Consider the following 27,851-nt stretch of genomic DNA (forward strand, 5'->3'; position numbering starts at 1 on the left):
TATTTAAGAGAGTTTTGATAGAGGCAGGATTAAAATGCCTTTCGAAGAATATATCATACATAAAAGAAATACCAACTTGTTTATTTCTCAAAGTAGTGATATAAAGATAGCATATTTATGAGAATATCTTTTAAAACAAAATGCAAGTTGTCATAAACTAATAATATAGTGATGACAGGATATGGTTTGGAAGTTGCTAAACAATATCTTAAGAAATTGACCTTAATGAGAACATTCCAGTACAAATTTCACTGTAATACAAATGCAGTAGGTGGATTTTTAAGATGCAACTAGTAAGATCTCACACTGCCAGTGTTTTTGTTTCTTGATTGTTGCCTTTTATGATTTAAAATGGAAATTAAAAAGTAACATAGTAGATTTCTTTTCTGCACCCAACTTCATGTCCTGTATTTTAGTGCATTACTTCTTGGCTTTCCTTATTTTTATTCCTTATTTTTACAATTTAACACAGTCAAGTTGTAACAATTATTTTTCACAGGAATTCAGTGAAATAACACTGATTTCTTCTGTGTCGCTGAGGCAGCTGACTGTGAAATATGCTCAGCACGTTCATTGAAGGACTTTTTTTCAGAATAGAACATTTTATACTTAATGTTTTTAGTGTTACTTGTTATCAAAACCTTAAGTACACTACCTTTATTCGTGAGTTCTACAGTTTAAAGGATATATGCTCTAAAGAGATAAGTGGGGATAAAAACTATATACCTTCATGTATAAGTTATAAACTTCTTAATAATTTAAATCAATATAATCATTTTACAGTTCTAATTCTTTCAGTTCAAATTACTGGTTTTCTATCTGATATCTAATGTACCAAATATTAGATATAGATCTAGTAATTTATCAACCTATATGATATTAACTTTATGATTTCAATAGACTTTATTTAAAACAGCATTCTTCAGAAAATAGGGTGTGTATGTGTTTGTGTGTGTGCATGTGTAGAGACAGAGAAAGAAAGAGAGAAAAACAGAGACAGAGAGAATAATTTATTTTAAGGAACTTACCTAGGAAAATTTGGGTCCTGACAAGTCCGAAATCTGCACAGGCAGCTGGAGACCTAGGGAAGAAGTGATGTTGCAGCTTAAGTGTGAAGGTAGTTTTGTAATAGAATTCCCCCTTCCTCCAGGGATCTCAGTCTGTTTTCTTGTATGGCCCTCAACTGATTGGATGAAGCCTACCCACATTATGAAGGGTACTCCACTTTTCTCAAAGTCTGCTGATTTAAATGTTGATCTCATCTAAAAAATACCTGGCGGCAACATCTAGACTGGTGTTTGACCAAATATCTGGGTACTGTGGCATAGCCAATTTGACACATAAGATTAACTGTCACATAGCATTTGTTTAAAACACAAAATAATAGATTACAAATGAAATTCAGTTACTTAAACCTAAATAATTATAGTATTTTACTATTAGGGAAATAAAAAACATAGCAGAAAATAGGCAAAATATACAGATGTATATTGTCTAACTGCTGAAATTTTTCTTTTAAGGTTGTAGCAGAATGTACTAGTTGAATAAATAGAGGTACATTAACATGTGAGGAGCAGGGAGAGAGATGTATCTGTACAATTTGGAAGCAATTGAATTGCCTTTGGTAATGGTAAAAATGTACGTACGTATTACTTGATACTAGAGGAGAACGTAGGAGGGAAAGTGCTCTTTTCCATTATTCATTTAGAAAACATACTTCTGAAGATGTTATCCAATGTGGTAAAAGATGCAAAGCTGGGCACGGTGGCTTGGCCTGGGCATGGTCACTCACGCCTGTAATCCCAGCACTTTGGGAGGCCGAGGCAGGTGGATCACCTGAGGTCAGGAGTTTGAGACCAGCCTGGCGAACATGATGAAACCCCGTCTCAACTGCAAATACAAAAATTAGCCAGGCGTGGTGGTGTTTGCCTGTACTTCCAGCTACTAGGGAGGCTGAGGCAGGAGAATCACTTGAACCCAGGAGGCAGAGGTTGTAGTGAGCTGAGATCATGCCACTGCACTGCAACCCAGATGACAGAGTGAGACTCTGCTTCAAAAAATAAAAGATAAGATAAAAGCCATGATCTCTGCTTTCTGTGAGTTTCTAGCCTGTGTGGGGAGAGAAGAAGCCATGCACACAGATTCTCATCCTGCCAGCTCAGAGAAGTACAGATGCCAGTGTCACCGTATTCCAGCCAGGAAAGATGGGAAAGGCTTTATGAAGAAAGAATCTGTTTATTTACTCAGCTTGATGACCCTAAACGAGGCTAGATTAAATATTAGGAATTTGTTTCTAATTCTATTGTTGATTGTGTTCAGGGTATGAGAAGACAGTAGTATTGTTACGGTAGGACTTTCTAATTCACGTCCCTTTGCTGGTGCAGAGACCTCTTGGGAACTTACTGTCTACCCTTACATAGTTGAGGTTCCTCCCATCTGCCCCTGCCCACCCTCAGCCCTCAATTCCAAAAGAAGTAACACTGATCTCTAATTAGTAAAGCTATTGACTCAAATGAGAGGTGATTTTCTAGCTTGCTTTCTAAATTGCTTTTTTTTTTTTCTCTTCTCAGTTCCTAGTTTTACTTTGCCGAGTCTGTGCAAATGTGTAGCATAGTGACTTGAGAACTCCTTAGAGACCTGGGACTTTATTCATTTAACACAAAATGAATGCAGGAATAAAATCTTTGCAGTGCTTTGACTGGACATAGGAGCACATGAGACATGAGATGATGTGACATTGAGGTTTTCCCCAAAGTGACTTTTCAGTTGTTCAAATATCATGAATTATTTGGAGAGGAGTAGTGGTGAAATTCCAGAATGGAAATGTTCCAGCACTTCACAGCTAATCTTTGAATGTTTTGAAGACCTTAATCTCTTCCTGATCCTTGGTGAATCCACAGGGAGCTTTATGCTGGCTTTTATACAAATGAAGACTGGTCCTTGAGCTACCCATATGCAGAAGGGTTAGTATGCTTGAGTAGGGTAATTCCTTCCCATCATGTATATGTTTCCCAATTCCTCTGGAATTTTCCATCTAAAGGAAAACATTTAGATGAGCATTTTTATTAAAAATTAGAAGACATTTAGCAGGTAGTGGTGTACCTTAAGCCTCAGAAGGATTTGTACCCACGGTGCTGTGGTGCTTTGGAAGGAAGCATGGCCAGACAGCCACAGTGGGGCCTGTGGGAGGACCTGTACTCCCAGCTGCTGAGGACTCAGTGATACTTATGCCTTCACTCTTTCTCTTTCTTGAGAATCAGATGTGGAAGCAGCAAGTTATATGGGAGGTTGCTGAGGTCTCCCTGGTGGAAGGACCTTGCAATTGCTTAGAGGTATGACACATTTGTGTTTGTGGGCAAGTCACTTTCATTCTCTGAGGCTTGATTTTCTCATGGGTTATATTGGAATCAGAGAACTTAGGGTGAACCAAATGAGCTGATGAAGTCGAAAGGACGTATTTGTAAAGAGTCCATTATATACAGCATCATGCGTAAAACAAAAAGAAGGCTACCTTGCTATGGAGTTTGTGATTCATTGTTATAGCCTTGATTCCTACCATTTAAAGGGAGTCAGTACGTGGTGTTTCCAAAAAATGTAGGGAGCAAGGTTTTTGTTATCTGTTTCTTGTTGGTCCTTTGATTGACTTACTACATCATGGGAATTTAGGTCATCTGGAAAATTTCCAGTCAGCAGGGAGTGTTTTCTTATTGAGCTATCCTGTAAGACTAGACACAGTTGCCTTTCTGTCAGATCTCAGGCTCTTTCGACTCATCAGATGAGAAATAAACAATATTATGCTTTTTTTTTTGACTCAAATCTAGGTGTCCTTAAAGTAGAAAAATGTGTGTTAGCCTGTACTGCGAATGCAGTCTGTATTTATGGACTTGTGTGACTGTAATACTAGCTAAACCCAAAGGTAAATAATCATTCTAAACAGATCAGAGAGCATTGAACATTACACATCACGTAGAATTATTTGTTTTGGAGATGGGCATCATATCATTGTGGTCTTCTTGTTTATACGACCAGTGGTTCTCCTGGTTCTATTTGCTCTATTAAATAAGCAAAATTTTATTGAGCATTCATGATTATAAGTTTGGTAGTTAATAATCAAATGGTTCATCCCCTGTGCCCCTGCCCACCCCAGAGTCCCCAATTCCAAAAGAAGTTAACACTGATCTGTATAATTACTAAAGCTGTAGACTCAAATGAGAGGTGATTTTCTAGCTTGCTGTCTAAATTGCTTTTGTTTCTCTCCTCAATTCCTACTTTTACTCTGCCAGATCTGTGCAAGTGTGCAGCATAGTGACTTGAGAACTCTATATAGACCTGAGACTTTTATTCATTTAGCACAGAATGATTGCAGAAATGAAATCCTTGCAGTGCTTTGACTGGACCCATGACCACATGAGACACTAAAAAGCACATAACGCTATCGTAAAAAGAAGAACTGAGGCTTGTTTCTCCATCCCTAAAACGTTCCCGGGATACACAGAATTCTTGTAGATAATACTGAATACATATTATTTTTCTTGAGCAATCTTCAGATTACTATTGATAGTTGCTCCTTAACATGCAAACAAAGACATACATCAGCCATTTCTGTATCCTACTCCAATATACCCCACTTGAAGTCTTTTTTGAAATATGGCAAGGATTTTTGAAAAGTAACCTTAAAATATATATAACTATATGGGGAAATCTGCTTGAGAGAACAGTCTTCATAAAACAAGAACCTGCTTTTCGTTGACTAGTAAAAAGAAACCCAAATGAATCTTTGTTTCTTTAATTATAACTCAGTCCAGTCTTCTGAAATTGGCTATGCATTTATTTTTGTTTGTTTAATGTAAAGTAACTTTTCTCCAACTTTTCTTCTGCTTAGAAATTTGTTTCTAAAAGATATGCTAATTCTCCCTGGGAGTTTATAAATGTCATTGTTTTGTCCCTTGTTGTTTGCTTACCAGTGGCATTTTGTTTCTTAGCTTGGAGAAGAGGAAGGGTTCTCCTTAAACTCCCCTACTCCCCAAAATATCAAGTGAATATCACTTTCTAATGAGATAAATTAATTAAGAAATAAAGAGAGAGGGGGAAAAGCAGAGTTAACATTAATGGTGCTATGATATGATTGGTCATTTGCTGTTTTATATTTATATTAAAAGAGCATGTTAAAGAGTATGTTAACTGATGAGACACCAGGCAGGGCTCAATTAACTGCTTCTATAGGCTGAGACCCTTTTTTGTGTTTCCTTTGTTGGGCCTGGCCCTGTGATGATGCCTGCCCAAAAAATATGAATTTATAATGAATGCACATGAACGTGGTGGTGGGAGGACGAGCATGGGCGTAGGGACCCAGCTTCCAGGTTCAGACTTGAGGATTCAGAAGTCTCTTGCTTGTGTAGACCTTAGTTTTCTATCTATAAATTGGAGTATTAATGTCAGTTTTTTCAGACTTAAATATATCTAATGTAATGTCACACAGAACCCTGCATATCAAACAGGGAAGGGAAGCACCTCTAATTGGAGGGTGGTAAACAGACCTCAGAATCCATCTTGCTTAGTCCTTTTTCCTAATATAGTTCTGAAAAAGAATATCTATTGGGTCCACATGTCTGCAAGACACCTTTCAACCCTGCTGAGATATTGTGCTTCCAAGAACATAAACTTAGATTTAGATTATGCCTTCTTTTTTTTTTTTTTTTTTTTTTTTGAGATAGAATCTTGCTCTGTCACCAGGCTGGAGCGCAGTGGCGCGATCTCGGCTCACTGCAACCTCCGCCTCCCGGATTCAAGCTATCCTCCTGCCTCAGCTTCCCAAGTAGCTGGGGCTACAGGCACGTGCCACCACGCCCAGCTAATTTTTTGTATTTTTAGTAGAGACAGAGTTTCACGTGTTGGCCAGGATGGTCTCGATATCTTGACCTCGTGATCCACCCACCTTGGCCTCCCAAAGTGCTGGGATTACAGGCATGAGCCACCATGCTCGGCCGATTATACCTTTTTAAATGAGGATTAGTGAACATATTACTCAGGTAATATACAAAAGAAATGAGAATAAAAATATTCGGTATTCACTAAAAATCTGTAGAGTGTGCTGATCATTAGAACCATTAGAATTAAATGTTGCTTCTGTGTTTTTCAAACTTTCTACTTAACAGCAAGTTATACATTTTATTTTCTACTTTATTTTGCACTTTTATTTATTTAAAAAATTTCTGGTTGCAACCCTTCATGTTGATTTCATAAGTCACTAATGGAGCATTAAAATTCTTCCCTTTACATAGAGCAAAGAGAAATTTCCAGAATTTCTGGAATTCTGGAAAGAGAATTCTCCTGAGATTGCAGATTTGCATGAGTCCTCAGGTGATGATGAGCTCTGTTTTCCCCTGTTGTCCTTTCCTCACACTCAGGCTTCCTCTCCTAGTGTGTCTGGTTGGCACGATCATGTGCTATCTAGGCATTTCTTTCACCGATAGAAGGAAAACTGCAGGGTAAAAAAAAAAAAAAAAAATCTTAGCCACAGTGCTGGTTGCTGCCAGAAAGTAAAGAATCTTCTTGTGGCAGCAAACACACTTTCCAGATATAGGACAACTGTGTTTGGGCTGACCAGATATTCTGAAGGTGTCTTATTAAACTGCCCACATCCTAAACACAAGGCAGGCCAACCACTACATTTCCCTAAGACTTTTCTGTAAACATTTGTTCTATAAATTCATAATGGCTCAGAAATTGAATTCAAATCTTATAGCTCAGGAAAGATACAGGTTTCTTAAGGAAACTCCTTAATGAATACCTGAATATGGAATCCCAGCAGCAAACAGAAAATCCCACTGGATGAAGCTGTTTCTTCACCCTACCCCATCAGCCTTGAAAGCATAGAACATATAAAGAAGAAGAAAAAATTCACTCACAATTCCATCATCTAGAGGCAATCACTGTTTATATCTTTCTATGGGTCATTTTTACTCTATTTTTATGTAGTTTTAACAAGCTCATAAACAATTTAGGTCATTTTTAAATTTAAGATTTTAAAAGTATTATTTCATTATATGGTAAAAAAAAATGCTGTATTTCATTGTGTAGATTTCATTCACCTAACTTACTCATGTTGGATATGTAAGTGGTTTATAGTTTTTCTACTGTTATAAATAATGTGATGCCCGTCTTTGTACATGAAAAGCTTTTCTGAATTTATAATATTTCCTTAGGATAAATTCTCAGATGTGGAATCGTTGGGTAGAATGTAGTTGAACCATATTATCAGATTTCCCCAGCAGCATCTGAGAGGGCCAGCTTTTCTGTTCTCTGCAGTCTGAGTAATGGAAGCCTCATTGTGATAGAGGCACAGACACTGGGCGCTCCCAGCAAACCAGAGACTTTGTGAGCCACACAAAAAACAGATGCTGGAGTGTCCTTAAAATTCCCTTTTCCCTTGAATAGACATATGTAGTCACGAATTGGGGAAACATTTCCTCTGAAAAAAACCTTGTCTGTGAATACTTATTTTTTAGGGGATGGGTGTGGTGCAATTTAAATGGTGATTTCAGTCTCATTTGTAGTTTTATTGGTTTGGACTCTGTGTTCCATTGGGCTCATTATAAATAAAATGCTTATTAATTTATTCCTGTGCTTTTAGCAACAGAAAATTTGATGTTAAGTTCACATGGTTGTACACAGGGTTTCACTAAAATAGTGCTTTTTATTTTGTATTTTTACGTACATTTTACAAATAACTTCTTAGCCTTCCTTCTCCAGTTCTGATTATTTCTTATTAAATTGACACCTCAGCATCCTTGGAAATGATTTCCGATCGGAATTGATTGTACACATTAAATATTTAGTCATGGTGTTGAGATTGGGCAGAGGCTTCTGATAAATTTGGCTTTTCCTTCTTTGATATAGATTATTCTTCATTCTATGCACAAATACCAACCGCGAGTGCACGTCATCCGTAAAGACTGTGGAGATGATCTTTCTCCCATCAAGCCTGTTCCATCCGGGGAGGGAGTAAAGGCATTCTCCTTTCCAGAAACTGTCTTCACAACTGTCACCGCCTATCAGAATCAGCAGGTATTGTTCTCAGAATTGGTATCTCTGTAGACTTTTCATTTCAGGTGAAGAGAGAAAGTTAGCTATTCTTCTCACTCTAAATGTTATGAATTATCATAAAGCATTTGCCATATATGACATTCAGAGTGTATATATATGAATAACAGTTGTTTATCCATGATTTTCCAAGTAAGCCTGCTCTAATGTTGACTTCTTTAGACAAACCATGTCTTGTAACCGACAGTGTAGGTTTACTTTCCATTTTGAGCTATCGAATTATGATATCATAATTAAAATTAGAATGTATTTTTATTGCCTAAAAAATAGACATGTAGAATATTAAAAATGAATTGTATCATTGAGCATGGGACTTGATGGCTCACATTATTTTTAAACTATATTCTAAAAATATTTCAGAAACATTTATCCTGTATAGTCATTTTGGTACATATACCAAAGGGCTATTTCTTTCAAGATATGCTTTAATTGTGATAGAGGACGATAAACTTGCTTATAGTCTGAGAGATCAGCAATGGTGGAATACTCATTTCATAAAGTTAGAAATAGTTTGAGAAGTGAAATATTTCCTTTCTATGTGGGTAAACGTATATATTTCTCTAAGGCTATGTTTATATGTGTCAGTTAGGTAGAGAATTGAATCAGAGGCAATATGTAATCCATGCTGGAATTCCAGCTGGTTTTCATAAGAAATATCCACGTAATATAAGCCGATGTGGCCTGTGGTAGATTTTTTTTTTTTAATTTCAGTGGTCAGCAGAATTGTTTTAGGTCTCCATTTCTCTTTACATTTATGTACATTTCAATTACAAATTTAAGGCTTTTTAATCTCTCTGATGTGGTTTCTGTTGTTATAAAGCTTCTTAGAAGATTTGGATCCTATCCCATGTGTTCTTTGGGCTGAGCAGCTCAATAGCTCTTATCCGTATGGAGACATCAGTCTCACAACCGAAGCTGTCCTGTCCTCTCACACTCATGTTGCCACTCTTTTATAAGCTTTTAGGAAGGAACATGAAATGTAATTTTTAAAAGATCCACAGATAATATATTTATTATCTATGCTAATAGATATGATTTATTATCTATGCTAATAGATTTATTATCTATGCTAATAGATATGATTTATTATCTATGCTAATAGATATGATTTATTATCTATGCTAATAGATATAATATAGGACCATGCTAATCATATAATTTTTTTATTATGTATGCTAATAGATATAATATAGGACCATGCTAATAATAATAGGACCATGCTAATCTTCTCTGTATTGTTTCAATTTTAGTATATGTGCTGCTGAAGGAAACATATTTAATATAGCATATTTAATGTATTATATATAACATATATAATATGTTTAATATAGTATATAATTATAATGTATTTATAATTTTAATATATTTAATATAATAAATATATAGGGTATATATACATATATACATAATATATAAAATATATTTTTAATGTATATAATTATAAATAAATGTATTTATAATTTTAATATATTATATTATAATTTTAATATATTATATTAAATATATTAAAATTATAAATATCAATATAAATATATAAATTGTATAATATACTGTATAATAATATATTATATAATATACTAAATATTATATAATATATAATTATACTTAATATATTATAATTATATTTAGTATATTATATGAGATATAATTGTATATTTAATATATTAAAATGTATTAGGGACAGAAAACGATTTTTTGGGAGAAAAAGTAATGCATGAGCAAATAGCAGAGGCATTTAGTATTCTTTTAACAATCTCAATTCATCGTCTCCTTTTCTGTCTCTCTTCCTCTCTTTTTGTCTCTCTCTCACACACAAATTAACTGTGCTCTTTGCATATTTTCTTCCACCCCTGTGGTACAGTAAGTGCAATGCAGTCAGCTTTTGGCACATGTTGTGACTAACACAAATTAGTGAATATTGAGAAGTTGATTAAGATGATGGACAGATTAGAGGGTAAATTGATAATGATAACATGCAATCACATTTACTTTTTAGTTTCCTGGCTACTATTTTTAAGAACTTAACGGAACATTGTAAGCAGGTTAGTGGTTAATAGCATGAGCTCTGCAGTCTGTGGTCCTGACTTACTTAAGCTTCAGTTTAAAATAAAACACAAAGCTGAGATAATAGCTATACATAAGTTGCTCTAGTAATTAAATGAGTAGTATGCATAAAACTTAGCACAGTGTACATTTTATGCACTCAATACATATATTAGTAATAAAAATGATGATAGTAGCAATTGGGTTATGTCTCTGTTTTAACAAAGCACCATTATATAAATCTGTGCTTTTTAAAAAACAATATTTTAAATGAACATTTACATTGCTTAATGTTTTTAAACATTATTAAAATAAACAGAAAATTGAGCTATATTGATCTGTAAAGAATTCCTTCAATGACAGAGTGGCAGACATGATGACTTAATTAGCAAACCCTTTCATTATATCATTTATAATGTCATTTTATCCACATACTAAGATAACATCATATGGAACACATATGTCTTAAGTGTTGCGTGGCTGACTGGAGGGCACGCACAAGCAATGTAGGGGGACTGCAGATGACTTGTATGTAACAGTTTTTGTCCTTAGCCAAGATGGTTCACTTATAAGTATGTTCATTAACTTTGTAGAGTTCATTAAGCCCAGGAATTTAGAAGCCAAAACATGATGTGTCTCTTAGAAAATAGGCTGTAAATTCCTCTGGGCAAAGTAGAGATCTGGTAATAAGCAGATGGGATGGTGTTTATTAGTGTCAAGTTCAGGATGGCATAACTAACAAAACTATTAATGGAGATGATTAAACTATTTGTAAAAAATTTCCCCCTAAATCTTGATGTCTTAGTGGGCAAAAAGTTGGTTGTGAGTCAATAAATTAGAATTCTTGTTAAAACTAAAACATCATATATAGGAACCATTTCACTACCTATACATATTTCGTAGTATGTTGTGTACCTCAATATAACACAATACAATTTATTTTGAAGGAAAGTTAAAGTGAAAACATCATTTATTTTTACTCCATTTAGTATGAGGTTTGATGTCATTAGAACCTTCAAGTAGTGGTTACCTCTGGTTAGACATTCACTGTAGTGCTCTGACCAGGTTAGGACTCCACAGATAAAAGAATAAAACTTTCAGATAAAAGCCACAAAGAATATTAAAGGATAGACAAAGAAGAGTACAGAGACAGAAAATTAAAGAAATGTGTATATTACTACCTAGTATACCCAAAGGAGTATAAATCATGCTGCTATAAAGACACATGCACACGTATGTTTATTGCGGCACTATTCACAATAGCAAAGACTTGGAACCAACCCAAATGTCCAACAACAATAGACTGGATTAAGAAAATGTGGCACATATACACCATGGAATACTATGCAGCCATAAAAAATGATGAGTTCGTGTCCTTTGTAGGGACATGGATGAAACTGGAAAACATCATTCTCAGTAAACTATCGCAAGGACAAAAAACCAAACACCGCATGTTCTCACTCATAGGTGGGAATTGAACAATGAGAACTCATGGACACAGGAAGGGGAACATCACATTCCGGGTACTGTTGTGGGGTGGGGGGTGGGGGGGCGGGGACAGCATTAGGAGATATACCTAATGCTAAATGACGAGCTAATGGGTGCAGGAAATCAACATGGCACATGGATACATATGTAACAAACCTGCACATTGTGCACATGTACCCTAAAACCTAAAGTATAATAAAAAAAAAATAAAAAAATAAAGAAGAGAAAGCTGTGTAGGAGCTTAACAACATTTAAATGGCTGTTAAATAGAAGTTGGATACGAGTTATTCCTCATTACCTTTATTGAGAGAGAAACAGGATTAAACCACATCTCAGAGTTAAAGGGAAGAACTTCAGTTCAGAGGGAATTGTCAATTATAGGGCAGGTTACCAACAGATGATTCAGAATGTCCTTTTCCAGGAATATTAAAAAACAAAACTAACTTATATCTATTAATGCAGATTGAAAAGGAGTGAAGTATCTTTTTTAGAGCAGATGAATGTTGTAGATGATTTCTGAAATTTTCCGTAGCTTTACTGCTAGGATATTAAAATACTTGGGGAATAAAAGAGGCGTATACAATAGAGTACTCTAACAGTTAATTTTTGACTCATTGTAGTTTTGCAACCAAGTAAAAATCTTGCTTGACATTTATATAAGGTTTGATAATTTTTTTCCTACTCTGCAGATTACTCGCCTGAAGATAGATAGGAATCCATTTGCTAAAGGCTTCCGAGACTCTGGACGCAACAGGTGGGTCTTAGTGAAGACCATTCTGGTTATAATAAATATACTTGATATTTTATTATGAATTTTCTATTACAAAGTAAATGGCTAAATTTACTAATACGATATTGAAATCACTTCTGCTGAGGACCATTGTGCCTGAGAGATCACTTATTTTTGTAGTGTGATGGTGCGATATACCCTAAGGTGAATGTTCATGTGCGCTGCTGAGCTGAAAATGGAAGCTCTCAGGATGTACACTGCATGCTGTTTCTGCAGGGGCCTTGAAGAAACCTGCCCTTACAGGCACAGAGGCTTCAGTAGCCTAATTAAATATCCTCTCTGCCTCTACTATTGGTGTAGGATTTCTTTGGTGATGATGCAACTATCTGTTGATATTGTCTGTGGAGTGTGATAGGGTCTTTCGTTAAGTCGTATTTCCAGCTGGAATATGAAACTACTCTCCATTGCCAAGAGAGCTGATGTTCTTTACTTTCCAAATTCGTCTTGGCTCTGCTGACAGCCACACACTTGTTTATTTTTTCTGTTTCATGTTTTGTGGTGTTTGTACTAAGCGGTAGAGCCACAATAATGAATTCCACCCTTACTTTTATCAAAAAGCAGATCACCTAGTCTATGTGCCAAAGCGTTTTTGAATTTATTGATATGACTCTACTCCAATATAGTTCAGTACAACATTTTCTAAAGTAACTGTTACTAAGTAGTAATAGAGAGTAATAATAGACTACAGTTCTGCAAATGCCTTTTCAGAGTAAGGCTTCTATTTAAATGTTTTTAAAAGCAGCTTGTTTTTAAAAAGAAGTGTTTGAACAATCTTTATGACTTTCTCCTGAAATTATTCTAATACTCCTTGAAAACCCCCAATTATTTTAGAGAGAGTTTCATTTGAAATTTTAGAGGGAAAACAATCCAGATTCTTAGTTCTTTCAGTTGATTAATTGGCCAAGATGGGTGCCAGAGACCTTTTCTCAGAATACACTCAAATGCTTGCAGAGATGTGATGTCATTTTTATATGCAGTGGCATCATTGAAACACCATGCAACATGAGGACTGAAATGTAGCTAAAATGCACTGAGAGTAGAGTAGCCTTCAACTTAGTGCAGGTAGGTCAGGAAGACTAATAGCAGGGCTTCCCTCTGAAATTTTTCGCTCTGTAGGAAAGTTTGCAGATATTCCTAACACATGAAAGTTGTCTGCTGTATTGAAATTATTTTGTTTTTCAAATGTGTGTTTCAATGTAGAGAAAAAAATTGCTTGTCTTTTGTTTTGTTACATTAGCTCCTGGTTAACCTTGTTTTTCAGAGGTGTTTCTGAAAATTAAAATGCAAATTGAACCATCATTTAGTAACTGGAGATGGCCACTTAGTGAGGTGACTGAAGAGAACCTTTGGGATGACTCCTATTCTACCCTGGCAAATGCTTTGATGGAATTATTTTGTGATTTTTGTTATAGCAGAATAGTATTTGTCCATTTAAGGGTCTTGTATTACTTTCAGTTTTTTTTCTTAACCAGAAAAGGAATTTATTAAAACACTGAAATTCCAGGAGAGAAATATTCAGGCTTGAAGAATAGGACAACTAGCAACTACTATATCCAAGCTATCAATTGCTCTAGCAAAGAATTCTCTGCTACTGACTCAGGGGTCATATGCTTGTATATAGTCAGTTCATTTTTGAAGGGATAAATTTAAAATATTTTAAAAATATTTTATATTTTGAACAGATAATAGTGTACGAACCTCTACAAGAAGTGAGATGATAGATGCATATGACAAGTTTTCAGAAAGAATTATAGATAATGAAAATACATTTGGATACTTAAATTTGGTCAGTGAAAAAGACAGTGGTGTTGTTGAATATAAAATACTAGTTCTATTGTTTGATATGGTGAGTTCAAAATGCTAGCTTTGATATGGATTTTTCTATCCCTTTGGCTATTTCAGGAGTATGTAAGCCTGACATCCATGGTGCTTGTTACTATTTCTTCCCTGACTCTAAAACTTTAAAAATTTTGGAGGAACATACAGAAGACAGTAAATTATGTTTTAATGCTTTTAAGATTTTGTTAAAATTTAAAATTTTTATTTTGTTCCAAGTGTTTAAACAATATTATAGTACATGAAAAGCACATTGAGCCTATATATGGCTTTCTGGCTAGTAAAATAAAGTTTCAACTTTTTTCCCTGCTGAAACTCTCTTGCTCATTGTAGACAAGCTATTTACGAATACTTCTCACTTTGGAATGCTAAATATCTATAAATCATTATTCCTTTATTTAAAAATCTGATTGTAACATTTTCCATTGACAAATGCAAAAGACACATTTGGAGAAGAGATAATTCAGTCACCTGAATTACATAAGTGAACATTTCTAACTTGTGTATTAGTTTCCTTTAAAAAAAAAAAAGACCAAGTTATATGTAAGATTTGGTGGAGGGCACAGTTGTTTGGAGAGCATGGGCATGAAGGGGCATGATTTTTTAACTAGTAGAGAAGTAAGGCTATGAGAAAAAGTTTAACATATTTCTTTATTACCCCTGGTTCTATTGTGCTGTTGTTAGTGTTTTTTAAAACAAATTCTATTTTTATTTCGCCGACCCTGTATATGAAATATACAAACTGACCAGGACAAGAAATAAACATAGACTTGTGATTGTTTAAACTTTATAAAACAATTTGCCTTAATTAAAAATTATCCTTTTCTGGCTATTTATGGCTCCACAGCCTATTTTATGGGAATCAGTAGCTTCGGCCCTTAAAAGCTCTCCTGCAAGACATTTGCTATGTGAGAGAGAATTTATGTGCTGAGAATAGTTTCATTCTTCAGTTAGGCCTTAGGTTTGACCCTATAAAATTTTTTTACTCAGGAAGGTACAAAAATTTCTTCTCTTTAAATACTTCAGGAAAAACATAACCATTTTACTAAATAAACTTGGCCATTTGATAGCATAAATTAGGGCGGTGATAAAATGTGGAAATTGTTCAAAGGCATCTTGTATAAATTATCGCCTTGGCTGCACTCCTGCAGGAGGTGCCTTTTATCTTTTCTTTAACTAGCCAGGAAAGGTCTCCATTACTGGAGAAAATGAAGGCTTTTTAAAAAATGTCCAGATTCAGCTAATAAATATTTTATAACTGTTTCCTGCAAAATATCTAAAATCCTTTCTGGAACTTGTAGTGTGAAACAGCAGCCTCAGGAAAAATATCGATTGCTCCAAATCAGATCACTTGTAGATACGTGGCCTTCAGAGCATCTCTTTAAAGCTTAAGGTTATAGATTTGTGATGATCAATAACTTCTCCCTAAGACTTTAGTTTATGGATTTGTATTTGAATCATAATAAAGTTTACACTGCTAAAGCAAATAATGCAGTAAGATACATCTCTATAGTCAATCAGTTTCTAAGTCCAGTGGTTGCTTGTTAATTATCTTAGTAAACTTCCCTCAAGCTGCTCTATAATCACTTTAGTATTTTTAATATTTAAAACTACAATTACTCAAACTCATCTATGTGGTAATAAGAAGCTGTTTTATGTTAAGCTGTGTCTTAACATTCTTTTGCATTTAAAATCATTGTATTTCTAGAAAGTCATAAAATTTAGTATTGGTATAAACTGAATAGAGGGTGATCAGCTAAACAGGACCCAGAGTTCATTAGTCCAGTGTTAAACACACCCACAGGCAACATGGGGTTTGGAACTGACTACGTCTGCCAAACTGCCCAGAAATGAATACGCTAGTACAGAAAATACTATCAAGTGGCATGAAGTTGGATTTGGCTTGTAGTTTGGCCACAGATATGATGACTGGTTTGGAAAAAAAAATCACTTAGAATGAAACAATGTTAGGATTAATAAGGTTTTCAGACCTTTTGTAATCTCATCCTCTCTTTGTGAGAAACTGAAGTCCAGGGAGATTAGCAAATTTACTTAAGGTCAGACAATGCGTTTTAGTGAGTCGCAGTGCCAGTGCAGTCTTTCTGAACCCAATCTAGTATCCTTGCCACTAAATAATTCTCTCTGTGGCACATTGATTACATCAGAAGCCAGATTCTGTTCTCTCTCAGGGTAGGCCAGGTGGAGCAGCTGCAGGTCCCCTCTGTGCTCCACTCATTTCTTTGGCAATCCTGCACTATCCCCTCTGGGGCTGCAGACATCTCTTTGAAGTGCTCTCAGAGCTGCATCCCCAGAGCCTGTGACTTAAGAGATGATTCAGGCTCATGTGCAGCCTCATGAGGTGTGTTTGTGCATTCAAGCCTGTGCATGTATACACATCACCCCTCCACACATGCATAGTTACATCATTCTGTCGCTAAGATGGGGTAGGCATATTCCTGCAGAGTGAGTACAGAAATCAATTAACAGAGAGTATACCCTGAACACTCTAAGGAAGTAAATTCTGTGTGTGAAGCCTCGGAACAGATGGACAAGTAGTGTAAGATAGTTTTATCGGCACAAATCACTTACCTCTGGTGTTTAGAGAGCTTTCACCATATTGTGTATGTGGTATGACTCTCTGGGGTGGATTCCTCTAGTCTTAGTTTGCAGGTTGTGACTTCGTGTGCAGGGGCTCCAGAGGTGGTAGCACCTTGAGTCAAACTACTAAAGGAGATGTCTATTATTGGACATACCAGGAAGCAAGTATTTTCTACAGTGGAGCTGCGGGTTTCATAAAAAGTGTAGTGTTATCTAGATCAACAAATTACTTAGGGCTGAGGTGGTTGAAGGAAGAGTGATGAGGTCTCAGGTGTGGCTGTCTTGAGAATGATCTAGTTGAGTGAATGGCCTCATTCCCGGAACCCAGAGGACTTAGTCACTTGATATACAGAGGGGAAGTCTCTGAATCATTCATGGTAGGAGATGGTTGATATATGTATTTAGAGTAGTTGCCCTTGTTTTAAAATATACGTATGTCATGTAAATAGTCTATATGAAACTTATCCTGTCTCTTTAAGTATCCATTCATTAAGTGTATTTCAGGGTTTTAAAATAATTTGTGATTTAATAGTAACTCCATCTACTAGATAGCCCTGTGAGGTCACCTTCCTGCTCTCCTCCCACACACTGCAGGGAGAGGCCAGTGCCGTTTCTTCGTGGCCCTCTTGTTGCTGGTGGGAGCCCAGCCTGGCTACCCTGGTTGTGGTAGAGATTGTGCTCCTGAGAGAGAAGTCAATCTTCTTTGGACGAGTGCTTCCCTGAGCTGGCTGCTGAGGCACCAAATGATGGGCAGTAATGCCTCTTAGAAAAGAGCTGGTTTTCTAGGAATGTGCTTTTGTGGCAATGCCTTCCTCACTTAGAGGGAGAAGTAACAGGACAAGGAGAGAGGATGTGTTCCAGATCACAGCAGAGCCTTGGACTCACAGCAGCCAGGATGGACTCTCTTCATCTCAGCTCCTTAGCCCAAGGGAACAGCTTTTCACCCCTCAGGTCAGCTGAGTTTTCTTGAGAACATTAACAGGCATCTTGGGTGGATGATTTCAGTTCTCTCCTGCTGCTGGTAACAGAATGTTGTTAGCCCATTGCTGAAGCATTTCTTCTTGCCAGTGGCAAGCTCCTAACTGGACAATGTGGGGGTACTGTCAATACCAGTGTTGTTTTGAGATGCTTGCTGCTGGTGAAAGCTCCAAATGCTCCTAACTAGACTTCTTTTGTCCACGCCTATCCTGACCCCTTCCATTTAGAATGGGTTTGGAAGCCTTGGTGGAATCATATGCATTCTGGCGACCATCACTACGGACTCTGACCTTTGAAGATATCCCTGGAATTCCCAAGCAAGGTAACTCACAAAGTCTCCTGGGTCATATATACAGCCCGTTCCTGCCTAGAAACTCAGGCACTAAAAGTGTACAAGTCATTATTTATACTTAAAACAATGACCTCATCACCAACATTGTCCTACGGATTCCATCTGTCTTCTGCATGGTATGGGGATGGATCAGGAAAAAATGGCTCTCATGGTCACCGATTAAATCTTAGACGTCTTAGGCTGTTCATATATTTCATGACCTTTACCTCATCCTGAAATCTCATATTAAAATTAGAGGTGCTCTGATGCCAAGTCCTCTTCACAAGAAATAGTTGATGGTGCCCCCAGTTCACCCTTTATTCACATCTTGTTTTCTTTCTTCAGCAGAATTGCCTCTGGGCAGGGTTCTCCTGTTGGGTTAATAATGAGAAGGTCAGGCACATTCAGACAGACCTTGCTGGGCTCATCTCTGAATATTTCTCAGCAGCCCAGAGCTGATTTCTCCTCAGAGGGAACTGCATGGAAAGCGATGTTGCTTCCTCTCTGGTCTGCTCCATAGGTAAAACTCTCAGGTCACTCCTACATTCAGGCTTTTTACCACCATCCTGCCCAGATTCCAGTGAGAATTTACTATGCTGGGTTTCAGATAATTATCATTGGTTGGATTGGGCTTTTGGATTATTTTGAGTCACTGTATAAAACACCATCAGTAGAGCAGTGAAGGTTTTACAGCCTGTCCAGCTCTTTGGAATTCTGCTCTCCCCTTAAGTTCTGTCAAGTTTGCAAACATCAATCTGCCAGCAGATCCAGAGGGGGCACCATCGCTGCCGTTGGTTGGACACAGGGTTAACTACCCTCTCTGAGTTTCACAGGACTGTTGATTTGTTGGACCTCTGCTCTTGTATTAGCATGTGATTCAACAACTTGTTTTCTAATTGGAAATAAGATTTTTCAACCAGATAAGTCCTTGAAAGCTGAGACCATCTCCTTTTCATCTCTGTAGCATTCCCCCAACCCTTGCCTTGTAACAAGCTGTGTCTAGCTCATATTTACAAAATTGAAAGGAAAGGATGACTGTGGAGTCATTCTTTACATTTCAACTTCTTTTGTAGGCAATACAAGTTCCTCCACTTTGCTCCAAGGTACTGGGAATGGCGTTCCTGCCACTCACCCTCACCTTTTGTCTGGCTCCTCTTGCTCCTCTCCTGCCTTCCATCTGGGGCCCAACACCAGCCAGCTGTGTAGTCTGGCCCCTGCTGACTATTCTGCCTGTGCCCGCTCAGGCCTCACCCTCAACCGATACAGCACATCTTTGGCAGAGACCTACAACAGGCTCACCAACCAGGCTGGTGAGACCTTCGCCTCGCCCAGGACTCCCTCCTATGTGGGCGTGAGCAGCAGCACCTCCGTGAACATGTCCATGGGTGGCACTGATGGGGACACCTTCAGCTGCCCACAGACCAGCTTATCCATGCAGATTTCGGGAATGTCCCCCCAGCTCCAGTATATCATGCCATCACCCTCCAGCAACGCCTTTGCCACTAACCAGACCCATCAGGGTTCCTATAATACTTTTAGATTACACAGCCCCTGTGCACTATATGGATATAACTTCTCCACATCCCCCAAACTGGCTGCCAGTCCTGAGAAAATTGTTTCTTCCCAAGGAAGTTTCTTGGGGTCCTCACCGAGTGGGACCATGACGGATCGGCAGATGTTGCCCCCTGTGGAAGGAGTGCACCTGCTTAGCAGTGGGGGTCAACAGAGTTTCTTTGACTCTAGGACCCTAGGAAGCTTAACTCTGTCATCATCTCAAGTATCTGCACATATGGTCTGATGAAACCTTTAAGTTAAATGACATTTGGATCTGTCTAATGTATTTTCTTTTTCTTTTTTAAAAGCTATGTGGAAAGAAATTCTCTGTGGTTTATAAAATGTACATATAATAGAAAATGAAGGCTCACTGGGTTTTTTGACTTTATCATGGTGAGATTGTAATTATCTATGGTATATATGTATACTCTATATACATAGCACATGGAGTATCACAGCCCCTATTGTTCCCCTGCTTCATCCAGTTGCACAGAGTATTGGCATGCGTGTAGTATGTTTAAGCAAAGTTCTCAGACTCTTTTAAAAACATGATGGTAAACTTAAAACTTGGCAATGATTCTATCCAGATGAACACTTATAACTTAATTTATCAGAAAAATGCTCTAAACGGTTTCATACTTGACGTGTTGATAACCAGCAGTAACCAGCATGTAGAGTCTTGTGATTTCTGTTATTCTTGGACACAGTGTGAGAATCTAAAATACAAAAGCCAGTTAAAGTCTTAGTTCTGAGGTATTTGTAATCATGAAGGATCAGCTTTTTCATTCCTGCTTATTATTTACCACAGATACCATATGACCTTGGGTCTATAAAAAAATCATAACCCATAATAATTGTTATTTTCTTAAGGAAGGTAAAGGAGAGGCTTGTGATTATTTTTTTTTACACTTTCCGTTGGGCACATATGAGGTTCTCACTCATCTGTAGAGAACAAATTTCCAGTATTTTCGATTTTTTGCTTATTTTAGTTATCAAATAGACCGTTAAAGAATGTTCTATAAACATTTTTAAATTCCAGTTTTCACCAGGAGAGGAGTATGTGATATGAGTGGAATGGCAAAAGGAAAATAAATCCACCTCAAATTCATTGATTCCAATGAGAAATGTCTATCTTTTAAATCAAGAGTAATACTATTGTTAACTATACCTTATGTTTTTGTATAGTTTGTTTTTAAATTTAGAATATTTTTTCCATCTTGCTTTGAGCTTCCTGACCCATAGTATATAAGTAAAAAAAATGCATTTATGCTACTTATTTATATCTTGTAATTCCTACACATTGAACCTTTTCTCCCTTCTTAACCTTGTCCGTCTGCCTGAGTCTTTCCCAAAACAGATAGTTGCTAGGTCTGTATGGTGTTAAATAACACGGTGAGGAATTTCAGTGGGTTATCTCCAGCAATCTGTCTTTTGGGAGCTATAGTGCAAAGGCCAAAGCCCATTACTATAAAGGCCCTCTTGGATGACTAAGAAGGAAGATACTAATTATGATAAAGGAACTATAAAACTTTTAACCGCAACAGAATTTTTAACGTCAGAACTGGAGAAATTAAAATCAGTATTAAATTTTTTAATTCCTAAAATAATATATGCATGATTGAAGAGTTAAAAACAAGTAACTCTGACAGCACAGTATGAGATAAATAAAAAAGGCTAAGAATACATGATGAGGCACATTCCCCTTCTGAGGAGAAAGTAAAATAACATGTCTGTGCATTGACCCATTCATTACGTTTCATGTATCTTAAGCAAAAGAGCATGATTTCCTCTCATTGCTAAAAAGAACTGCTTTAACTCATCCCTGGATTTGGTGGGGAAAGGGTACAACTCCTGATTTGCTGTTTCACTTTGAAACAACACAATTTGTTAGATACTTAGGGAGATATACTGTTGAATTTGCACAGGATGTGACTGTTTATACATATTAACAAATTTCCTTTTGGATTCCTTAGCAGTTCACCAAATTAGTATTAAATTTTTAAATTTAAAACTAGCATGAAGGGACATGAAGTATTTACAGTAGGTGGATCTATGTAAGATGTTTGGGTATGGCATTAATAGCTTGACAAAGATTTGGGGAAAGGTGTTAAGAATGAGTCCATCTCAGCCATAGTGCTTGGTGTATAATTCAAGAACAGAGAGTTTTCCATCTTGAAAAAACATGTAAAGTAATGCTCTATACCCATATGTATTAATAAGAGCATTTTCCTTCTTGCTGTTGATAATTTCAGATGATACCACAATATGAGTATAATTTTTTATTAATCTTTTTTTCTGGTAAAATTTTAGCAATATTTTATAAATGCTTTTTTTAGGTTTTACTGTAAATATTAATCACCATGTCACTTCAGAGACTAGCCTTTTATTGCTGAATTAAATGACATGCATACATTGATAATTATATATCTGTATTTTATTAAAAAGTACTTAAAATTATATTAAAGTGTGTTATTAAACCCTTTTATGATTTTGGAAGGTAATCATTTTAGTGTCTAAAAATATTATTCCAAGAATAAGCACACACATGCATACCCCAAACACAAATTCTGTACGTCTCAAATACATGGCAGAAAGAAATGGGCCTGCTGTTCATGTTTCGTGTGTTAAATATAATTTCTTGGTGTGTTGACCATGTCATTGAAGGTGAAGGCCCTGACAAATGTTGAACACATGAAAATTTGAATGTGAGAGGAAAGGGATGGGGTGGCATGTTTTGTTTTGGGTCCAGGGGAGAAAGGCAAGGTTACAAGAATGAGTGGCTTGCACCACTGACTAGTGATGACAGATTACTTCTATGCCCCTTGACTAGTAAACATTCCAAGGGACATCGTGATGGGGTGAGGTTGCTGCTATCAAGACCAGTCACATTTGAAAATTAACACTTGCTTCCTTACAAGCTGCCTTCCAGAGGTCAACAGCTTTTCACAAGTGAGGCACCCAGTTGCTGACCCTTGATTTCTGGAATGTAGGGGGTCAGGAATCCTTGGTGGCCCCCAGAGAAGGTTGGGGCACAGTGTAACCTATATGAGGAAGGATCATACTTACTCTTTACATCAATTAGCAAAATTTTGAGGAAAAAAACCTCACTTTTAAAATGTAAATAGCTCTTCATCACCCCTCCAGACCTAATCCTACCAGTAACTCACACCTTAGTGTGAAATTAATAAACAGCAGCTTTGGAGATAGCTGGAGGTTTGACTTAGAGGAAAAAAAGGAGTAATTTTTGTAGCAGGACAATTCTGGGAAGATTTATATGGGAAGGAGAAGGTGCAAGAAGAGAGATCCCTAACTAAACTCTGCAGTGTCCCATGAAATCCTGGTACAGAGCATTAAAAATAATCATTTCATAAACTTCTTTCAGGAACCTTGGTAGAGGTGGCGGATGCTATCTTATGCTCTCTCTAATTAGAGAGATTTGTAAAGAATCCTTTGTTGCAAAGTGTAACACAGTGTTATTTCCTCCTGAGAAATCTATTGGCTCATCTACATGAAGGTTTTTCTAAGCTTTCCCTTAAGAACTAATTGTATTAAATTATTACCATGTTGTGTTTTAATCTCACTGTTCGTCCTTTCTAAAAAGAAATGCTCAGATAAGTTGCAAGTAAGGTTAAATATGTGAGCAGTTAAGTACGCATACATGATTACAGCATTCTAGCGGCTCAAACCTTAAAAATTATCAGTGCTAGAAACTGACAAATATATTCAAGTATACAAACATTCAACAGATACATAAACTTAGTATCCCTCTACATGCTGATAGATTTTCAAATAATGTGCTTTCTGTTCATTGAACTTTGGTATGATGAGAATAACATTGCCTTGGGAATTAGAGAACTCAGTTTCAGACTATGGATTTCTCAACCATGATTTTGGGTAAAAAAATTAGCTGCTTTATGTCTCAGTTTTGGTATGTGTGAAAGGAATGGCTGGGATGATAATTGTTACTATTCCTTTTAGTTTCCAATTCATATGGTCCTATTATATAAATATTTAGCTTAATATTGGGAAACTAGTTTTATAAAACTATTATATCTTTTGGAATATATTCCGTTTATTTTTGGATATATATATACTGTATCTGTGGCTTTACAAAGAATATAACACTATCAGTATTATTTCCAATTTGTTGAATTATGTGAAATTTATCCTTTAAATGGAACTGTGCTTTAGTTTTATAGGATAAATTTTAGTATTTTAATATCAGAAGGAAGCTATACTTAGTAACGTATTTGCTATTTTATAGTGAATAGTAAAAGACATTAATAAAATTTCCTTTTTGTGATGCTCTTAATTGCATGGCATTAAATTATTTTGTTTTGAAATAAGTATGGCAGTCTATTATAATATATGGAGATCATTCCAAGTCCATTCAAAATACATTTAAATCCTCGAGAAAACACTTGAACTTGTCTTTTTGAATAATTTTATTCCTGCTGAGACTCAGATACAATAATATGGGGCAGTTTATTGCTCTGCAAGTCACTGAGTTTATACAAGGCTGAATCAACACACACATCCTATGTCCATATTTTTAAATGATATTAATTACATCACTAGAATTACTTAATAAAAAGACCAAGAGATTTTTCTAAATAACACCTATATTGAGATACAATTAGCATGTCATATAATTCATCTATTTAAATTGAACAGTTCAGTGGTTTTAAATATGTTCACAGAGTTGTGTAACTATCACCACAGTCAATTTTAGAACATTTTTATCACTGCAAAAAAACTCCATGCCCATTATTAGTCACCTTCCTTTTCCTTCCCTTCCTTCCTTATCACCAAGTCCTAGACAACCACTGATCTGCTTTCTGTCTTTATAGATTTGCCTGTTCTGGACATCTATGTCGAGGGAACTATACAATATGTGGTCTTTGGCACTGACTTCTTTCACTTAGCATAATGTTTTCAAGGTTCATTCATGTTGTGGCATGTATTAATATTTCATTCCTTTTTAATGCTGAATAATATTTTGTTGTGTCAATTTACCACAATTTGTTTATCTCTTCGTTAGTTAATGGACACTTGGGTTGTTTCCACTTTTTAGCTGTTATGAATAATGCTGCTATAAAAATTTATGTACAAGTTATTGTATAGACATACATACACTTTGATTTCTCTTGGCTATATAGCAGTGGAACTGGAAGGTTCTGAGGTCATCTTTTGAGGAACCACCAGACTGTTTTCCAAAGTACTTGCACCATTTCGCATGCTTACCAGCAATGTGTGAGGGTTCTAGTTTCCCCACATCCAACTGACAGTTGTTATTATCAGTCTTTTTTATTACAGCCAGCCTAGTGGGTGTAATGTCTCATTGTTGTTTTTATTTGCATTTCCCTGATGACTCATGACGTTGAACATATTTTTCTGTGCTTTATTGGCCATTTGTGTATCTTCTTTGGAGAAATATCTATATAGATCCTTTGACCATTCTTTAATGGGTTGTCTTTTTTATTATTGAGGTGTAATAATTCTTTATATATTCTAGATATAAGCTTCTTATCAGATATATGATTTGCAAATATTTTCTCCCATTCTTTGGGCTGTCTTTTCGTTGTATTGATGATGTCTTTTGCAGCACGGAAGCTTTTCATTTTGAAGAGGTCCAATTTATCTATTTTTTTTAATTTTGTTGTTTTATGTCTTTGGTGTGAGAACCAAAGCATTTTGATGAGCTCTTTCAATCAGCCTTTTGACATTCCTAGTAGTAGTAGTAGTAGTAGTAATATAAATGTATTTTGAAGGTGCTTTTCAGGTGTATAAATTTAATAGTACTTGATAAATTACCCCCTTCCCAACACACCTGAATAGTCTTGGAGAAATAAATGATTCCTTCAGTATCTCAAAGGAAGACAGAAGGATTCCAAAGCATCAGAAACACTTTATTACCATAAGAAATGGTAGGCAATTTCAATATTTATTAAATTAATAAATATTAAGTATTGACTATTTTCTTGGCATTGTTTTAGTCATTTGGGATACAATAGTGAAGAACACTGTTGGTATAACCAAACATCTTGTAAAAGCTGATTTGCTGGCCAAAAAAAAAAATATATATATATATATATTCATACTGCAATATATCACAGTTGGCAGGAAAAAAAAATTAGTGCCTCTTGGCTTTTCTATGAGTTGGTGCCCTCACCCTTATTACTATGTTACATATCCCAGATGGTCACTGCAAAATGCTTGCTTCTGTGCCAGGGTACAACAGGGATGCATTATCGCCTTAACTTTGAGTTTGTTTTGTGGTTTTCTTTGGAAACCCGAACATCTTTTAAAATTCATTTTTTTAAATTTGGCTGTGTTTACAGCACTGTAATAAGATATTTCTCTATTAATAGCAGGAAGGGAAAACCGTGCTTGTTTAGGGCTTGGGAAAACTCCTGCACATTTTTCTTAAAGGTATTTGGTGAAATGGATTGCAGAGATTTGCAGATTCCTTTTTCTTAATTTGCCTAAATGAATTTCAAGGGAAAATTTGTTGAACCATATGTTTTTCAAACCAAATTGAAGCTCTCACTCAGCCATAATAAAGAGAATCTTAAAAAGCACTTCTGTCTCGAGGCACAGTGGCTCACGCCTGTAATCTTATCACTTTGGGAGGCCGAGGTGGGTGGATCACCTGAGGTCAGGAGTTCGAGGCTAGCCTGGCCAACATGGTGAAACCCCATCTCTACTAAAAATACAAAAATTAGCCGGGCATTGTGGCGCAAGCCTGTAATCCCAGCTACTCAGGAGGCTGAGGCAGGAGAATCGCTTCAACCCAGGAGGCGGAGGTTGCAGTGAGCCGAGATCGTGCTATTGCACTCCAGCCTGGGCTACAAGAGCGAAACTCCATCTCAAAAAAAAAAAAAATGGCACTTCTATCAAGTAATGTACAAAGCCCTAGTAGTCCATTGCCTTGGGGAAGTTTGGCCAAGAATGAATGAACATTATGATGGACCCTTTGTAGCTTTCGTTCATTTTGTCTTTCTAAGTTTGTTAACCTTGGTGTATGGGGAAGAAAGGAACTAGAAATTGTGTATGTTTAAATATTTGCTGTCTACTCAGTTTTACCTTGAGGATACCAAGAAGACAGACAGACAAAAACATAAAAATATAGAACTGGAAGGTCCTTAGAGATCAAGTAGGAGACAGTTGTGTGGAGACCCATGTGACCTTCAGAGGTCACCATTGTGACCCATCTACAAGCTTCAGCAACTTCAGTGACAGTCCCCTTGGCAGGCTTCATAAAGCATTTTCAAGCTTCCTTGTCTTTCTTCGTATTTTTTTTTCTTAGTCCTGGATGTCCTTTCTCACCTACTTTCTTATTTTCAAGAACTTACTCAAGGACTTTTGTCCTCAGTGAAGACTTTCCCAATTTCTATTTCTCTCATCTACCTTTCCCCAGGAGAAATCAGCTTTCCATCTAAAATATTGTCACAGCACACTGTGCCCTCTTGAAGGACATACCTAAACATCGCCTTTTCATTTAGATCAACCAGCACAGCTATAATGGGAGTCCTCTGGGACAGGAGCTATATCTCATTTACGTATTTGCCGCAGGACCTAGCAAAGATGAAATGATTAATAAAAGAGGGAGTACATAAATAAATACGTGATTAAGTGAGTAAAGCAATGAATTTTGTAGGCTTTGGAATAAAACCTCAAATTGGGAGGTCTGGAGGTTTTGCTTGGTCAGCTGCCCATTTGCCATATCAGAAGAGACAAAGAGGACTATAGATTCCTCATAAAAAGACAGGAAAGGAAATGCTTCTTTTCTTTTTCTTTACTTTTTTTCTAAAATTTATTTTTTTCCCCCTGCTTGAGCAGAGTCTTATGAACAGAGGGTTGGGGCTGACATCTAAATAAGATACTCCTCCTAAAATTGTAGGTATTTTATCATCAATATCTTCCAAAGCCATTAGGATGTTTTATAAATCTAACAGAGAACTACTCCTAAGGGAAGAAGGTAGTTCTCTGTATGCAACTTGGACATCATTCCATCGGGGAGAACGTCAGCTGTAGTTTCAGGAATTGACAATTTCTGTTGCAGGTACCCCCTAGAGTCTAGTTTAGGAATAACATCAGGAAAGTGAGGCTTTTTATGTCCTAGGGCAT

General features: G+C 36.4%; 1 protein-coding gene and 1 pseudogene across 1 annotated transcript in view; one reads left to right on the forward strand and one right to left on the reverse strand.

Moving 5' to 3' along the window:
* TBX18 (T-box transcription factor 18) overlaps nucleotides 1-24,139 on the forward strand; it is a 32,705-nt gene extending 8,566 nt beyond the window's left edge. The window contains exons 5-8 of the mRNA XM_032151997.1: nucleotides 7,900-8,067; nucleotides 12,324-12,388; nucleotides 18,064-18,158; nucleotides 19,241-24,139. Coding sequence (XP_032007888.1) covers nucleotides 7,900-8,067; nucleotides 12,324-12,388; nucleotides 18,064-18,158; nucleotides 19,241-19,965 — 1,053 coding nt within the window. The 3' untranslated portion in view covers nucleotides 19,966-24,139. The remainder of the gene's footprint in view (nucleotides 1-7,899; nucleotides 8,068-12,323; nucleotides 12,389-18,063; nucleotides 18,159-19,240) is intronic.
* On the reverse strand, nucleotides 9,316-9,377 carry LOC116477521 (U6 spliceosomal RNA; annotated as a pseudogene).
* Nucleotides 24,140-27,851: the final 3,712 nt, after the last annotated feature.

This window comes from Hylobates moloch, unplaced genomic scaffold (assembly GCF_009828535.3).
Source record: "Hylobates moloch isolate HMO894 unplaced genomic scaffold, HMol_V3 SCAFFOLD_2, whole genome shotgun sequence".
Lineage (NCBI taxonomy): Eukaryota > Metazoa > Chordata > Mammalia > Primates > Hylobatidae > Hylobates > Hylobates moloch.